At 45.6% G+C, this 18,861-nt stretch overlaps 1 protein-coding gene across 2 annotated transcripts in view; it reads left to right on the top strand.

Annotated features, from left to right (window-relative positions):
- Positions 1-15,195, top strand: part of RGS22 (regulator of G protein signaling 22) — a 94,451-nt gene extending 79,256 nt beyond the window's left edge. The window contains exons 24-29 of one of the 2 annotated variants that reach the window (XM_083186997.1): positions 1,820-1,918; positions 3,286-3,321; positions 3,953-4,030; positions 6,830-6,935; positions 8,506-8,620; positions 14,287-15,195. In XM_083186997.1, coding sequence (XP_083043123.1) covers positions 1,820-1,918; positions 3,286-3,321; positions 3,953-4,030; positions 6,830-6,935; positions 8,506-8,618 — 432 coding nt within the window. In that variant the 3' untranslated portion in view covers positions 8,619-8,620; positions 14,287-15,195. Of the gene's footprint in view, positions 1-1,819; positions 1,919-3,285; positions 3,385-3,952; positions 4,031-6,829; positions 6,936-8,505; positions 8,621-14,286 lie in introns of both variants that reach the window. The other variant, XM_083186996.1, reaches the window with a different exon arrangement.
- The last annotated feature ends 3,666 nt before the right edge of the window (positions 15,196-18,861 follow it).

Below are 18,861 nucleotides of genomic sequence, written 5' to 3'. Positions count from 1 at the left end.
ATTGTACTGCAGCTTGACAAAGCCACTCACACCTCTGCACCTCCTACAGGTAACGCAGTTACCTAAACTTTTCTTTTGTAGCAGGATATGATGCTGCCTTATTAAACAGTGTTATTAATTTTTTATTTATAACAGTTTCTTATATAGCGCACACATATTCGAAAATTTACATCAGTCCCAGCCCCAGTGGAGCTTACAATCTATATTCCCTACCACATATACATGCACACACATTATAATGTTAATTTTGTTGGGAGCCAATTAACCTACCAGTATATTTTTGGATTGTGGGAGGAAACCGGAGTACCCGGAGGAAACCCATGCAAGCACGGGGAGAATATACAAACTCTGCATAGTTAGGGCCATAGTGGGAATTGTACCCATGACCTTAGTGCTGTGAGGCAGTAATGCTAAATATTACACCAGCCATTATACAGCTACATACACTCCCTTTTAACTTCAATGGCTACATGGTATTAGTTTTTTATGGCACTTTTGAGTCATGTGGAAAGTACAATATGCATAATCCGTCCCTCAGTAAGACTAAAGGTACATTGTATTAGTAGAAACGTTTTCTTTCCCTACAAACCATCTGGTCCGGACTGTATTGCCGTATTCCAAGTTTTAATAGCATCTGGGGTTTCATGGAGACTGGTAATTGAATTATACAGGGGTTCGGCTGATCTCCTGGGAACATTTTGATTGTAGAACAAGCCGTGGATAATTTCTTCCACTGGATACACTCATTATAGAAGACTCTTTGAAGATCTGCCTATAGTTATTAACATCTATTATTAACATTTTTTTTAAATGAACATTTACTTACACAGCGCCGGCATATTCTGTTGTGCTGCAAAAGTGGGAAACAAAACGGTAATAAAACTGGGTAATAACATCCAGACAGAGAGGTGAGAGGGCCCTGCTCGTAGACTGGTATATCTATAATGGTTGCAATGTGTATGGGCCAGGTGGGGGGGGGGGGGGGGTGGGCACAACCTGCACCCATTTCTTTTATACTTTCTGTAGTCCAATGTCAGCAGCCACAGTGCTGCAAAATCACCAGGAAAATGGAGCGTTCTGCCCATTTTCCTGCCATTTTGTGCATGTATAATAGGGAAATCACTGGGAAAATGGATACCACGCCATTTTCCCGGAGACCTGTGCATGTGCAATAGACTCTGGCATAGCACCAGAGTGTACTACTCAGAGCAGAGCTGCCGGCTCAGAGGAAGAGACATGGATGGAGACTGTGCATGAGCCCCATTCTCTCTTGATACGCCCCTTGCACACAAGGATAAGTGCACTGATTTTTAAAGATACTGTATTTGGTACAATCTCTTCGCTAAATCTCGCCATCGTCATCATAGATGATCACACCTGCATATACGCTCTTCATCTACTGTATGACACTCCTGAATTTTTGCCACCACATCCCATGATTGACTCCCAGTTAACACCTCCAAACTGTCATTTAAACTTCCTGTCATTTGCTATTCCAGGAAATCGCAGCGCCACCTTGCTGTAGCACAGTGCGATCGCAGCACTGCTAATAGTTGCTCTGTTGCGTGAACGTTGGGCCATTTGCATATAAACATGAACGAAGCCCATCCTATCAAACACTGCTCCTCACGTCTGTGGGGAGAATTCATGCGTTTTGTGCTCCAGCGGCCAATAGATTTGATGATATAGGACATAGGAACATTGGTATAGTTACATTGTTTTCTTGCAGTGGTAATTGCACATGGCTAGAATGATTATCCTTTAGTGTCTGTGATTTTATTGGTCTTCCGCTGACCGCCATTATTCTATACATTTCCAGCAGCTGCAAGAAGACACAAAAAGGAGGGGGACTTTCGCAGACATCTACAGAGATAATGACAGCGCTTACAGTGAGAAGTTATTTCCAGGCCGCAAAAATGTATGTAATCCTTCTTCCATGATCATCAGCTGGGGCTGGGTGCAGCACAATACAGGTGCCAATTACCACCGAAGTAGCAGTGATACCGGTGCCCACCCTGGCCAACTGTGCAGTTCACTTACTGCAAAGGCGGTGTAGGGATCTCCAAACAGAAACTAGACTTTATGGTGCCCCATGCCAGGAAGAGAATTGGCGCCCCCACATTTTTCCGATAGGGACGTAAGGCGCATGCTCATGTAGGGAAGGGGCATATACACACATTTATAGAGCACTGTAAGAAAATGTATTCAATGAATAGCATACATGACCGCAATGCCACAGGCAATGGGTTTGAATCCTGTGCATATGTCAGCATATAGAAATGTGATATAGGACAGTGTTGCTGAACAACAAAGAGCTCTCAAGTTAAGTTCAGGTTGTACAGATACTAGGGGCCTGATTCAGTCCCAATTGCTATGCAGCGTATATTCCCTGCTTAGTGAGCGGGTAAGCATTACCCCAACGAATGCCCCCCGTTACTAATTATATAGGGAAAGTTGCGTTTTCCGACCTATAACAGGCTATTCTGTTATACAGTATGTTTAGCCGGTGAGCCAAAACTGTTGGACAACTAAAGATAACTGGACTGACTTTTATTTCGGCCGCTATCTGCCAAATTCGGGGCGGGCACTGAGGTCATGTGACGTCAGTCGCCCGCCCCGAGCAGGCACCACACCTGCATTCATAAAAAGCTGGGCATTCTCCTCCTGCCGCTCTCTGGCCCTCTCTTCCCGGAGAGAACGGCTCGTGGTGCGTAAAACTCGCCAAAGATGTTCGCTCCTGTATGGATGTGCATTTGCAAACCCCAACCATAGGGGACAGGGATGAATTCGAACCCAACAGAATGAGTCTGAATCGGCCCCATGTCTATAAGGTGTGAGGAAGACACGTGCGAAGTGTTTCCATGTACTCAATATACCGTCATGGTTGTTTTCCGCCCACCTGTAACCCTGTAGCATCCTGTACACATTTGCTTTGACCGGTGTGGTATAAGATAGGTTGGCATCAGATGTGGTGGAAAAATAACCTTTTAGTTTGTCACTAACGCTAGGCTGATTGTTTCCTTGTGGTATTACACACATGTTGCAGTAATTAATGTACAAGTATTTCTACTTTGCTTTCAAAAAAGAAAAGTAATTATGTCGTCATTCATAATGTCGGCACCAGATTGTTTATGTCATCGTCATGTCGACATTGTGAATATCAACAGTCTGTGTCAGTGATAAGTTTAGGATTAGACCATGTCGATATTCTACGTGTTGACATCTTATAGCACACCCATATGTATTTATCATTCAGCTGACTGCAGTTATTCTCTGCATTTACAGCAGCAGGACCCAAAAAGGAAGGGGACTCTCTCTGATGTACGTAACGGTAACAGTGAGGAGCTGTTTTCTGGCCACGAAGCATACGGACGCAGCAGAAATGTGCGTAGTTACTGATGGCGTAAGAGTGAAGTCACTACTGCTGGAATCTTGTGGCAGTATAACAGTGATTCACAGGCTGTACCAATCTGCAGACTGGGTTTAGCAGGTGTAGTAAGGAGCCTTATTGCGTGACGGTAATAAATACGCCCAGAAAAGGTTTCCATAAGCATTGTGTAGCTATGAAATTGTGGAGGGAATCTATTGAGCCATTGGGGGTCATGCTACGGCTACCAATTCAATTAGCAGTGATTACCCCGCATGTTAAACTACAGAGGTGCACGGAAAAGGGGTTTAATATGCGTGGAAACCCATACATTCTGCATTTTACCTGGAATGTTAGTGCATGTCAACCCCATCTTTATTGTGCGGTGAAAAGGCTGTTTTATTGAATAGCTGTGGGCGTGAATCCCGGAACTATTCCCCTACTAATCTGACCCCCCCCCCCATTGTCTACCTGCCTGCCTCCCTGTCTGCTTGCCTGCCCGCTTGGCTCTCTGCCTTGCCTGCCTGTCTGTCTATCTTTAGCTATAATTCTCCATCTGAATATAGTCTTTCTTTACATTTGCAGCATCAGGACTCCAAAAGGAAGGGGACATTCTCAGACATCTATGGTGACTATAGTGAGGAGTACGGCCGCAGCAGGAATGTGCGTAACTACTACTGGTGTCAGATAAGTCACCGATATGTTGTTATAATCAGAACCTTAACCAACTATGAAATAAGGACACAGACAACTGTATAGATTGGAAAAATTGAGGTCACAGACAGAATTAATTAAAATGAATGATTAATTGTAAGAATTATTAAAGGTGGTGAAGAAGCAGTGCTCCTCGGGAAACAGCCCATCTTTTAAACTTTTAGTTAAATTAATGAAATGGGTGTGGAGTCTCCACCCCCTGCGCAACATTATTGGGTAGAACCATTTCCCCTTAATAAGTGCTAATCCCTCCGTAAGATGGGGACCTGGTCCTCCCCTAATGTAATGACTGAGTCGCCTCTCTCAAAGGGGAAATGCTACTCAATGGCTGGTGTGCTAAATTTGAGCCGCCGAGGAGCCATGCTCTCCGCCAACATCAAGGTGGAAATACCACAAAAACGCCACCTAACCGCTAGGATAAAAAAATCTCACATCAAAACTTCCAAAAGGGCTGCGACAATCTCCAACCTTCTTTATTCTAATGTACCCCATCTGATCTATAACGCTCAGCTACCTCGTAGCGAATTCCCGAGTGTTTAATCACCTGACCACCCAAACTTAAAGCAAACGTTGAGACTGCTCCATGAAGCTTTCTCCTCACAACCTCTGACCAAAACAACTTAATTTCCAGCCAACGATCCTTTATGCTTTGAACATCCGCTATTATGGCCCTAATTAATTCCAAGCCCTTGCCTGACCCCAGCGCGAATAACCAATAATGGATCCACGGGTTCATGTTGGTAGATTTTCGCATGGACACCAAAATAGTGAAAATTTCATGTTGTTCTTCTTCTCCAGTGTCGACCATATTCATGTCAACATTTTGCCTGTGTCAAACTTTTTCATGTTGACCTATTGATACCTGCAGTAAAATGGGGGATTATTAGGGGAGGTTCCAGAGGGGGAGGGGGGGGGGCTTTAGCACAGTTCTAAATTGAAATAGGGGAGCTGCACCGACTGCCATCCCAAACTGACTCACTTGCAGCGTGTGTTTCTGCCTTATTTGAATTTTTACTGTGTTGCAACCCCTCCTTTGTAACCGGCACCTGGGTACTATGCTGTTCCCTTCTGTGCAGCAGGATGTGGTACGGGTGGCACACCCCTTATTATAGTCTTGTAGTGCATTTGTCACTATTATTATAAATGAGAAACATTGAAACTGAAGCAGCACACATGTCTGTGTAGCATACTGTGTCTCAGTAGACTGGGGCCACATCCCAAAACTAGAGTGGAGCGGTCCAGGTTTGACTCAGTTCGCTTGGTTCTGAGAACGAAGCAAACCTTCATGTTTCCATCGCAGAGGGTCCAAGACATCCAGGAAGATGACGTTCTGCCTCGTTCTCAGATCCCAGCTGTTGGTGAAAAGAACGGAGTCACATCCGAACCTATCTCTGCTCAATACTAATACTAGACGTGTTACTTTGCCTGGATACCAGGGAAGCAAATAAGTCAAGAAAACACTCAAGCTGCTAATGCGGCAAAATAGGAAGCAGTGCTTAATAACCACAATTATCTGATGAATATTATGTGATAGAATTCTATGTAATGTTTTTATTACACTCAGTTGCAGCTGTGATATCCCACACAATTCCATCAGTCTAGATGTAGGAACATGTGATCATGGTGAGTCAGCTAGTATAGAAGCCAGGGTACTTGTTTCCTGGCATGACGCCGACGATATTTAGTCATACGGCATCGCATCGCATGCCATATGCCCGCATGCGATGCGATTTTAAATTGTATAAGCACCCTAATGGGTGCTTACAATGTTAAATGCACCCCCACGCCACCCCCACTATGAACGCCAACGGGGCGGCGGTACGCGTCCTCCGACCTTTTCATACCCCCACTATCCACGTCGGCGTGGAGCTGATTTTATATAGTGTGGCAAGTGCAGCGAGCCACCGAAGCGTGGCGAGCGCACGCGTATTACTTTACATGTATTCCGTGTGCGCTCGCCACGCTTCGGGCATGGTGGACGCATACCGCCGCCCCTCACGGGATCGCTGCGCTCGCCACGCTTCGGGTTGGCATTGATAGTACTGGTGGCGTGGGGGTGCTTTTTACGTTGTAAGCACCCATTACGGTGCTTATACAATTATTTATCTTATAGGGGGCACATTTAACATTGAAAACACCCATTAGGGTGGTTATACAATTTTAAATCGTATACCATTGTATATGGCTTACAATCGCATACAATGCGATGGTATACAATTTAAAATTGTATAACATCGGCTGCCATCGCGTAACATCGCATCGCATACCATCGTATGCCTTATGGTATGCGATGCGATGGGTGCCGTGCTAGGAAACAAGTACTGTACTGAAGCCAGTCTTAAGTTGGCCATACTCCAGTGCGATTTGGCCACTTTTCACCCGATTCCGACGGATTGGGCTGAGAAATCGGGTGAAAAGTGGCTGATTGGCATATGTTTGACATCTGATCCGATCCAATGTGCAGTCCCGTGTGCTATGGATCGGATCTTGAAGCTGTACTGCCACATTACACATTACTTTTTAATAGCATCCTCCCAGCTACCAGCCCTCTCCACTGGTTCTGTAATAATAGCAGATCTGACGGTAGGTGTGAGCAGGAGGACCAATCACAAGCTGGAGTCACTTCGTTGTGATTGGCACTTGTAAGCAGTGACCTAAACTTCCAGGGACATTTCTCGATACAGTATGTTCTGTAGCAATGTGCAATAAGCAGCTTTATAGTCCTGTCTCTTATGTAACTGCTTGTAGGTATGCTGGAGTTATTCTAAATACTTGGAAGCTCTGGAGCAGGAGAGGATGCTGATTAAGATGCAGCAGGACTTGGAGAAGAGTACGGAGTCCAGCATCACATCAGGTACTGTGTTGGGTACAGGGATTTATAGTTTATATACAGGTCTGGCGCTATCATTATTGGGTATCTTTAGGCTGCTGCTATTGCGCTGGTACCTGAGGTGAAAGGATGCTACTGGGAATGCCTTGCAGAAAGATTAAGGATATCTCTAGAACAGTGGTTCTCAAACTCGGTCCTCAAGTACCCCACACAGTGCACATTTTCCAGGTCACCCGACAGGTGCACTCATTACTGACTGACACATTTGAAAAGATCCACAGGTGGAGCCAATTATTTCACTTGTGATTCTGTGAGGAGACCGGCAAAACATGCACTGTTGGGGGTCCGGAGGACCGAGTTTGAGAACCTGTGCTCTAGAAGACTAATACACCAGAACACTAGTATCCAATATCAAGGCATAGAACATGTCAACAGGATGTTAAAATTGACTTCAGTTTCAGACACAGTCACTAGGTCAACAAGGGAAGGTCGACAGGCATTCGGTTGACCACTGAAGGTTGACATTTGTTAGGTCAACAGGGACATTAGGTCGACACAAGCATTAGGTTGACACGGGGAAGCTCTACAGTCAAAAGGTCAACGTGGGTTTTTTCACTTAAATGACACCTCAGACAATACTTTTGGGAGACCTCTCTGCAGCATTTATTGTTTTTATACATCACAGTAGTGCCGTATTCATGTTATGCCCCATAGTAGTGCCGTATTCATGTTATGCCCCATAGTAGTGCCCTAGTTATGTTATACACCACAGTAGTGCCCTGGTTATATTAAACCCCACAGTAGTGCCCTATTTACTGTAATTCCCCACAGTAGTGCCCTAGTAAATGTTATGCCCCATAGTAGTGCCCTAGTTAATGTTATACCCCACAGTAGTGCCCTAGTAAATGTTATGCCCCATAGTAGTGCCATTGTAATGTTATGCCCCATAGTAGTGCCCTAGTTAATGTTATGCCCCATAGTAGTGCCCTATTTAATGTTATGCCCCATAGTAGTGCCTTGTTACTGTTACTCAGCTTACATTGATTGCAAACACGGTGGAGGGGGGACCTGCTACATTGCTAAGAGGGAAACATCCTAATGCACAAAATTCAACATTAGTTCTATATCTTAGCACCATGTTCTGTCCTGTGGCGATCTTGGCGATCAGTCCCCTTTCCCTAGCTCACGTCACACAGGCTGTATGTAATCAGGCCGATGCCGGCTCTCTGGTAATGCTGGGCTCTCTGATGACAGCTGCGCCTGTGGGGTGAATGGAAGCCTGTGGGGTGAATGGAAGCCTGTGGGGGTGAATGGAAGCATGGGACAATCATCAGATGAGTGTGGCGCATTACTGAGAGACAGGGACTTCCATCTATATGAGTGGTGGCCTGTCCCTGTATTGTACCTCGGGCTCAACAGCTTATCAGCTAATTCTGGGAACCTTGTAGACAACTATATGACCTGGATACAGGGCCCCTAAGCCTCTGGGCCCCATCGCAGTGGCACCCACTATAGCGATGCCCATGACACTATTGAGATATACAGTAGGAATAACTTTGTCTTACACTGACTTTGTTCCGCTTTCTTTATTTAGAGCTATCGTTGTACAGTGAGAAAAGTGATGATTCTAAAAGGACGGGGAAGACCTTGAACTCCTCCCACCAGTCCGCACACGTCCGGAGAGTGTCCTCTGCTACCAGGCATTAATGGTGAATAGATACAGTACATATGTGTGTCTAGCTACCTTTTATGTACTGGGCAGTCCCAGTAATATCTTAGCCAAGCATACGGTATCTTACAGGATACACATTACATGAATAATGCTACGGCCTGAAGAAATTATAGTTATAATGGCTTAGCCGCATGTATAGAGTGGTAGCCAGGGCAGGCGCTAGCCACTAAGCAGCTCCTGCAGTGCAGGGAGGCGCCGAGCTGAAGAGGCGCCGAGCTGCAGTGACTGCCACTCTATGCAGGGAGGTGGTGTACACGGGACTGAGCACACCCTACAGCTCGTGCGTGTGAGGTGACGAGTGAACAGGCTGCGGACTCTGTGCTCACTCAGGAAGGAGAAGCTGGGGAGGTGAGACTGAGGTCTGACCTCCAGCACCCGCTGATCCTTCCTAAGAGGTAGGAGAAGAAGGAGACCCTGGGCTGCAGTGACTGAAGCTGGCCGCCAGCATCTCAGGTAGGAGCTGCTCCTGCCATGGATGGGGTTGCCTGGGGATATATAATAGAGTATGTCACACTGCCATAGACTTCCTGGGGTCTAGCTCCAACATTGCACTGTAGAACCCAGTAAGACTGATCTAAGCATGAAATAATTAATAATTACAAAACATATTTAGCAGGCAGCCCACATAGATCAGCAGTTATGTATGTGTAACTGTATGTAACTGGTGGGGCAGTCACCAATTGCCAAAGGGCACCATAATGACTAGTTACAGCACTGGTGCTGTGTAATGTGAATAAGATTATGCTACCGTGTGGTGTAATTTGGAATGGGGTACTATTGTGTGGCCATGCGCTGTCCCTTTGTGAAGTATGAGAGGGCGCAAATTTATAGTTTGCAGGAGGGCGCCGAACACCCTAGCACCGGCCCTGGTGGTAGCGATAATTAGATACGTCTTAAAAGGGCCAAACTTACAGCTGATGCGTCACTTGGGCCTAGGACTGAGTGCAGTCACTAGGCATGTGTGGGCCCAACATTGCACAGCTGCTCTGTTATTTGGTATCACCCCCTCAGATGGTGTCATCAAGCAGCAGTGCCCAGCAGCTTCAGGACCCTTGGACCAGCGTGCGAAAAATGGGGGTGTGGCCTTGTCATGCACCAGGGGTCGTGGCTTCACAAACACTAGGCCGTGTAGGATGACAGGATGAGAACACGCACTGACTGACACCACCCATACTGATGCCACCGGGTGACTGAAGGAGTTTAGGTCACTGTATTGGACACATACAGCCGTATTGCTCTTAGTAGTGTGTCAAATGGAGAACAGAGATAACCATACACGTTTAAAGATAGGGGGATATTCAATCTCCGGCGAGCACCTCCCACCGGGGAGATGCCCACCGGGCCCTATTCAATGCTGTCTTCCCCGACAGCATTGAGCAGGGTATCTCGGCAGAACGAGCCCGACATCACAAGCTGTCGGGCTCGTTCTGCCGAGAACAGCCGGGAAGTGACGAGCTGCCGGCTGCAGCTCGCCTCTTCCTGGCCGCAACTCGCCGCCACGCCCCCTTTTCGCTCCCCGGCAGGCGGGACATTGAATCCCACCTGCGTGTTCTCGGTCGAGCTGACCGAGAACGGGACTGGGTCACGGCGGTCGAGCAAGCTCGACTGCCGTGACCCTGACATTGAATACCCGCCTAAGGCACAAATGTAATAGCCTGTGGGCAGGCCGCTGGGTCCACCCAGCGTTTTATGGGTGTGCCAACAAAACTGGTGTGCACATTCATGGAAACGCTGGGTGCACCTCTGTGAACGCAGGTGTGCCAATGCGTCCTCGGGGCGGGGGGCTTATGTCACATGATGTCAGCACCCCAAATTTGGCAGATATCAGGCATCTGAAAAGAAAGTATAAACTATAAGGTATAGAAGGCCGGAGAATTTATTCGATGGTGAGCGACCATCGAATGATTTTTCCTCCGCGTGGCCGCATGCGAGTGGATGTGTAAGTGTATACATCCGCTCACATGCCAGTGGTTTACATTTGGGTCTACATCTGCCAGTTACCTACTGATCTTCCTACAGGAATACCTACTGATCAGCCTATAGGAATACCTACTGATCAGCCTATAGGAATACCTACTGATCAGCCTATAGGAATACCTACTGATCAGCCTATAGGAATACCTACTGATCTGCCTATAGGGATAGCTACTGATCAGCCTATAGGGATAGCTACTGATCAGCCTATAGGGATAGCTACTGATCAGCCTATAGGGATACCTACTGATCAGCCTATAGGAATACCTACTGCTCAGCCTATAGGGATAGCTACTGATCAGCCTATAGGGATACCTACTGATCAGCCTATAGGGATACCTACTGATCTGCCTATAGGGATAGCTACTGATCAGCCTATAGGGATACCTACTGATCAGCCTATAGGAATACCTACTGCTCAGCCTATAGGGATAGCTACTGATCAGCCTATAGGGATAGCTACTGATCAGCCTATAGGGATACCTACTGATCAGCCTATAGGAATACCTACTGCTCAGCCTATAGGGATAGCTACTGATCAGCCTATAGGGATACCTACTGATCAGCCTATAGGGATACCTACTGATCTGCCTATAGGGATAGCTACTGATCAGCCTATAGGGATACCTACTGATCAGCCTATAGGAATACCTACTGCTCAGCCTATAGGGATACCTACTGATCTGCCTATAGGGATAGCTACTGATCAGCCTATAGGGATAGCTACTGATCAGCCTATAGGGATACCTACTGATCAGCCTATAGGGATACCTACTGATCAGCCTATAGGGATACCTACTGCTCAGCCTATAGGGATACCTACTGATCTGCCTATAGGGATAGCTACTGATCAGCCTATAGGGATAGCTACTGATCAGCCTATAGGGATACCTACTGATCAGCCTACAGGAATACCCACTGAGCAGCCTACAGGAATACCCACTGATCAGCCTATAGGGATACCTACTGATCAGCCTATAGGGATAGCTACTGATCAGCCTATAGGGATAGCTACTGATCAGCCTATAGGAATACCTACTGCTCAGCCTATAGGGATACCTACTGATCTGCCTATAGGGATAGCTACTGATCAGCCTATAGGGATAGCTACTGATCAGCCTATAGGGATACCTACTGATCAGCCTACAGGAATACCCACTGAGCAGCCTACAGGAATACCCACTGATCAGCCTATAGGGATACCTACTGATCTGCCTATAGGGATAGCTACTGATCAGCCTATAGGGATACCTACTGATCAGCCTATAGGGATAGCTACTGATCAGCCTATTGGGATACCTACTGATCAGCCTATAGGGATACCTACTGATCTGCCTATAGGAATACCTACTGATCAGCCTACAAGAATACCTACTGATCAGCCTATAGGGGTACCTACTGATCAGCCATATTGGAATACCTATTGATCAGCCTATAGGGATACCTACTGATCAGCCTATAGGGATACCTACTGATCAGCCTATAGGAATACCTACTGATCAGCCTATAGGAATACCAAAAGGAGTGTAAACATTTTTTTTTTACTAACAAATTTTATCTCAACAGGTGTCACTCGTAAAATAATCACTATAGCGCTCTCCCTTCACCCCCTAGAATTTATAACTTATGAGAGCTGCTGAACACCCTCAGCGCAGTTAATTTAATATCTACAGGAATACCTACTGATCAGCCTAAAGGAATACCTACTGATCAGCCTACAGGAATACCTACTGATCAGCCTATAGGAATACCTACTGATCGGCCATATTGGAATACCTACTGATCAGCCTATAGGCATACCTAATGATCAGCCTACAGGAATACCTACTGATCAGCCTATAGGAAGAGAAGGCCATTTCCTCTTATGTGATGCAATACACATATATTGTATAACTGAGTTCATTGTTATTTGATCAGATTGATTAATGTAATGATATCCTCTAGAGCAGACTCTGGACAGGAGACACTTTGTGATATAATTACCCCGGCCCATTAACTCATGGAATGTAATGATGTTCTCTGTAGAAATGACTTCCACATGGGATGCTGTCCGCGGAGACAAATAACATTTGTGTATCGTATAAATGAGGTTCTCCGCGTGGTGTACTGGGGGCCCCGGGAATAGATCACTCATTCAGGTTCCAGGAGTTTTATTACATCTTGTTCTCATTGTAGTTCATCTATTGCCTCATTAATATAAGGTCTCAGAGTACAAAAGACATTAATTAATATCGCTGTCATGCATTAATAATAGGATGTTCTTTGTGTTCTTACATTACTAAAATATGCTAAGAAATCATCCTGTAAGTCGTGTTATAAAAACAAAGGCTCTATGTGCTGGGCATCTGCTGCCTGATCTACAAACTCCCCTGGGACAGTGTAGGTAGTGGAACAAGAGGTATAAGAAATGCTGATGACGTGAGGGTTGGGGTCAGTATGCCAGGCACAGAGTGGTCGCAGGTTCTGTGGAGGAAGGCAAATAATGCAACAGTATATGGAGGCTGCAAGCGCTTCTCAGCACACAGGCCAGATTAACAATGGGGTGGATGGAGCTGCAGCACCAGGCCTCACCATAAAACTAGGCCCATCACCATCACAGCATGGTTATCACCAGATAGACACCAGCTGGCCACATTTTGTCCATACAGGACTTGCTGGGGGTCGCTTACGATACATTCTATTCTGAAGGAGCACATACGATGTACGCGCTTGCCGAGATATGGAATGCGAGGCTGCATGTGATACTAACCGCATGCAGATGGTGGATGTATTGCGTATGAATCAGAATCTATCTGTGTATGTGTCCCAGCAGACACAGGATGAATTTGGCTGCCTGGTTTCTGACCTTTAGTTGGTGTTTCTGGGAAGTAACAAGGGGGTGGTTAGGCAGAAGCAGACCTGTTGCTGACAACGGTTGCATCTTAAGACACAGAACCATTCAATGTTAGTGTCTAGGGCTAGTGTACGGTTCCATGGAGCGCCCGGTGGTGGTGTCTAAAGACACAGTAAGATTGATTTGCACAGGCACTGCAAGTGGAACTCTCCTATGCCATCGGCAAGCCCCTGATGACGAGCTATATGGTGAGCAGTGCCGATAGCTCGCCGTCAGAGTATTCAACACCCTCCCCTTTACTCGCCGTTTCCACCTCGCTTTTTTCAGCGAGGTGGAAATGGCGAGTTTGGCCATCAAAACAGCAGGGCTTTCCACAAAATGCAGCGGACTGGACGTTTAAGGGGATCTTTGCCATTCCTCCCAAACATTGAATACAGCGAGGGGGGTCGAACGGCGAAAATCCATCCTCGCCGTACAAACCCCGCTCATCACCACGTTGAATATACCCCATAGACACATCCTAAATACCAAACCAAAGTGGTAAGTTTTAAAACCCTAAAACAGGCTTTCCCAACCACGGTCCTCAAGGCACACCAACAGTGCAGGTTTTAGTGATATCCAGGCTTCAGCACAGATGGTTTAATCAAAATCACTCAGGTACTAATTAAGTCACCCATGCTAAAGCCTGGATATCACTAAAACCTGTACTGTTGGTGTGCCTCGAGGACCGTGGTTGGGAATGCCTGCCCTAAAACAAATCTGCCATTACTTCGATCACATTGCATAGCCTGCCTGCCTGTACCGTGTCATAGAGATCTTATTTCCTCTTTTCCTAGATAGGATGATAGACGGAGAGACGGGCCAGGAATTTGGAGGTGACCGCGCCGAGTACCAAGTCCTAACGTTTTGTGCATTAATAATATTTTTCTTACAATTTTTTATATTATAGTAAGTTTGTATATGATTGTAAATGACATACTTATAACAATACACAGCTATTGTATAGACATGCAGCACTAACATGACCTTACACCCAGCGTCCATTAGCTGATAGTGAAATGGGCACAACCTTTGCAACAGGTGGTATGTGGATGTAACCCCAGTACTCTGCGTGCTGCTTCATAGTCATACTGTATGTGGCAGAGCTCCTACTAGTGTAGTGTCTATAGGAACAAACGGTACATATTTATGAAAAGGGTCCAATTCATGAAGCGATAAAGTGGAAGGTGATAAAGCAGTAGCCAATCAGCTCCTAACTGATAAGTTACAGGCTGGGTTTGAAAAATGACAGAAGCTGATTGGCTGCTGTGTTATCACCTTACACTTTATCACTTCAACAGGCTTAATAAGTGTGCCCCAAAGTGTGTAATGTTTACATGTCCCAAAAACAAGTTATCTGCAAACCTGATACAGATATACAGTATATATGGATGAAAGAAGATAACCAATAGTGTGATTTTTATATACCAAAGATATTCTGTGTTTTAATATTGAGAACAAGTGCCAATGTACTGGAAATCCTGAATAGATGTAGTGCTTATCGGAGTGGCTTTCCAGTATTCTACAGTCCTCTCTAGCCAAACGCCTCCGGTCGACGGTCCGAAGATGTCTAGGTCAACAATCAAGTGGTTGACCACTAATGGTCAAACACGTCTGGTTAGATGCCTAAAAAGCATCTAGATCAGGCATGTCCAAACTGTGGCCCTCCAGCTGTTGTGAAACTACACATCCCAGCATGCCTTGCCATAGTTTTAGCATTCCCTGATGGCAAAAATGTGGCAAGGCATGCTGGGACTTGTAGTTTCACAACAGCTGGAGTGCCATAGTTTGTACATGCCTTGTCTAGATCGACATTAACAGAAGATCGAGGCAAGCAAGGTCGAAGGGAACATGGTCGACAATGAATTTTTCCTGATTTTTTTGTTTCAACCGACTTGTTCAATTTCTGACATTCCAGTGGACACAGAGGGAGAATAAAATAGTGCATCAAAGCACCGTGCCTGAAATGAGGGGACGTGGTATTCTTATACGGTGTCCATGTCGACATATGTCAATATAGACCCCAAAAAACCCGTAAAAAACTTGTCAACCTTGTCACTGTTGACCAGGTTCCCGTCGACCTTTTGCTTGCGTCGATCTTCTGTTAATGATCTAGACGATGCTGACCATTTTTAGGCATCCAACTAGACGCGTTCCACCACTAGTGGTTGACCAGAACCAGACAAAGAACATTTTTCAATTTTCTCAGCATATAGAAAAATGGGATCATAGTTTAGCTGAAGTTGTGCAGCGTACACCGATGTGTCACACAGCAAGCAAATGCCTGCGTACCAAAGAAACACATCCATAATATACTTATCTAACAGTGGGGCAGATGTATTAAGCCTTAACAAGAGATAACGGCAAGGGTGATAAGGAGAGATAAACGTCCAGCCAATCAGCTCCTTACTGAGTTTTTTTCAAACACAGCCTGTAACATGGCAGTTAGCAGGTGATTGGCTGGACGTTTATCTCTCCTTATCACCCTTGGATTTATCTCTTGTTTTAAGCTGAATACATCTGCCCCATTATGCTCTACAGGAAATCCTTATTATTTTCACTTTCTATAATCCTCAGCATCTGCAACAGAAAGAATCCAGGACTAGCAATACAGTTTATGTAAAATATTCCAACACAATAAATAAACGTACAGTTTATGGGAGATATTTTGTGTCTTTTGTCCGGATTCTCTGACAGCAATAAAAGCTAATATCCAAACACTGAAACATCTGCGACGCGTTTCACCGTGATTATAATAGACGAGGGATCTGCAGTATGTGGTAGCGTTTATGGCCAGTGAAAGATGGTACGCATAGCAATTATAAACAGGCCGCTCCTTTAAATAAAATATATAAATACATAGAACTTTTGTTGATTATTCTGTCAATGAACCTATAACATAAATCTGTGATGAGAGATGTATTCGTGTATGTCATACTGTATGTGAACATTCCGTCCTTTATGGTTCAAACCGTTCTGATACAATAAACACTGAGATCTGTTGATGTGTAGAGAACGTTTAATCATTTTATCATCAGCTGTGAGTGAGTGAACCTGACGGAGACAGCAACACAGAAAAGAGGAAGTCTGTAATCAAAGCTTCTCCTTGATGAGTCTATAGTGTATTATATACTAATCATGGGAAGAAAGATGACTTGTTGCATGTATTTTATTACATAGCAGCACAAGCATAATTAATGGATGAGGTTATCCTATAAGTGTTTATTGCTAAACTCTGAATATTATGCATTTCGCCATAGAACACATCCAGAATGACATGGGGCCCAGATGTACTAAGCTTGAAAAGTGATAAAATGGAGAGTGATAAACCACCAGCCAATCAGATCATAGCTGCCATGTCTCAGGCTGTGTTTGAAATATGACAGGTAGGAGCTGATTGGTCGGTGGTTTATAACTCCATTTTATCACTTTTCAAGGCTTAGTACATCTCGCCCTTAGTGATATATTTGGACAGGCCTGTTTAATGAACAACTGCAAGAGAAATCTGTTCTGTTCATCCCAGAGTAACTTATTCTGCTAGGATTTGTTGCATGCAGAGAATAATGAATCACTAGAATAATTTGGCATCAGTATACATTAGGCCAGGCATGTCCAGCCTTGGCCCTCCAGCTGTTGTGAAACTACACATCCCATCATGTCTTGCAATAGTTTTAGCATTCCCTAATAGCAAAACTGTGGCAAGGCATGATGGGACGTGTAGTTTCACAACAGCTGGAGGGCCGAGGTTGGACATGCCTGCTTTAGGCCATTCATATATGTAGGCCAGGTGCAATGTCTGAGCATTGTTGAAGATAATTAAGGCTTGGCTTGTGTATTATATACAGTAACTGACCCAGCGGCCACGTTGCGGGCCCGCCCCCCTCCGCTGCCGCCACCACTATCCCTGTGATCCTGGTCCCTGCCACGGGCCGGCACATGCGCAGTAGCTTCTTTGGTATTGCACATGTGCTGGCCCCCAGCCTCTATGGTTTGCAGCAGTCCACATAGGCATATTCAGGGTCCCGGGTCCGGCGCATGTGCAGTTAAGTCATCATACTGCACATGCGTAGAATCCGTTTTTTATGGGCTGCTCTCAGCAGCCCATATAGAGGCGTCCTGGAGGGAGGGAACATCGCCCAATGGGACTACCTTGGGTGACTGGCAGGTCGGACTTCCAATAGGAAGTCACTGACAGTCACAGTGAAGCCAGAGCAGCCTCACGGACTGGTAATTTAAATGTCCTAGTGCTTTAGAACCTCCCCCATTATTCATTTAGACCACATTTGTGGATATGAATATTTGTATTACTTGGACGTGCACGCTCCATCTGATGCACTTACCCACAATGCAGCTGTTCTATTTATACTGCAAAGCAGAGGTTCCCAAACTTAGTCCTCAAGTCATCCTAACTGCCCTGACTACCTTGTCCGCACATCTCTGATCAAAACTCACCAAATTGCCAGCTGTATACAGTATATATGTGTATAATGTGTATACGTGTATAACATACCTCCCAACTTCTGCAGTTGGGAGGTCGGGACTCTCGCGCGACGAAGCCGCGCGTGCTCCCGAAAAGGGGGCGCGGCCTCGCAAAAAGGGGGCGTGACCTCACGAGATGACGCGTCCTCCGTCCGCGCCCCTGTTTTCCGCCGCTCGTCGGCGCTGAATAGACGCTGTGCGCATGCACACAGCGTCTATTCTTGACAGGCTGGGGGGATTTCCAACTGTCCCCCCCACCGCGGGACAATGGCGGCCCCGGGCGGGACGCGGGAACGTACCCGAGTATCGGGACGTTCCCGCGGTAAGCGGGACAGTTGGGAGGTATTGTATGATGCCTGCACAAACTCTCAGGTTCTTGCATGCAGGGTCAGACTGGGACATGAGGGCCCACCAATGCAGTGGTAGGGGCCCTTTATAGTTCACATAGTTTTGGTTAACCATTAAACAGTGCATGGTATATCTAAAGGGAAGCATTGCAATAGATTAGTTTTCAATATATTAATATACACAATAGATATAACGTCACTTACAAAGGAAGCTTACTGGATGTTAACTCTACAATAAAAATGATGTCTGAAGGGTTAATCAGCCATCTTGTTTCTCTGTGTCTGTTCCTGCTTATTTCAAGGTAGTTATGTTCTGGCTTGTTTCCAGTACTCGCTTGCTATCATATACTTTGTTTCTTTCCTTAGAAACTGTACATCCCGTGCTTTCTCATAACTAACGAATACTACACAAGGCGACGTATAAGCCACCCCACATAGACGCTGTTATTTCCCTACCTCTGCACCAAATATTAACCAATCATGTAATTGAACCAGCGCCGTATGTTGTGTATAAATATGTTGTTTTTGTCATAATTAAATCAGAGT

Source organism: Crinia signifera, chromosome 5, assembly GCF_055691185.1.
Source record: "Crinia signifera chromosome 5, ASM5569118v1, whole genome shotgun sequence".
Lineage (NCBI taxonomy): Eukaryota > Metazoa > Chordata > Amphibia > Anura > Myobatrachidae > Crinia > Crinia signifera.
The sequence above is the reverse complement of the archived record's forward strand: the minus strand, read 5'-3'. Positions and strand labels throughout refer to the sequence as shown.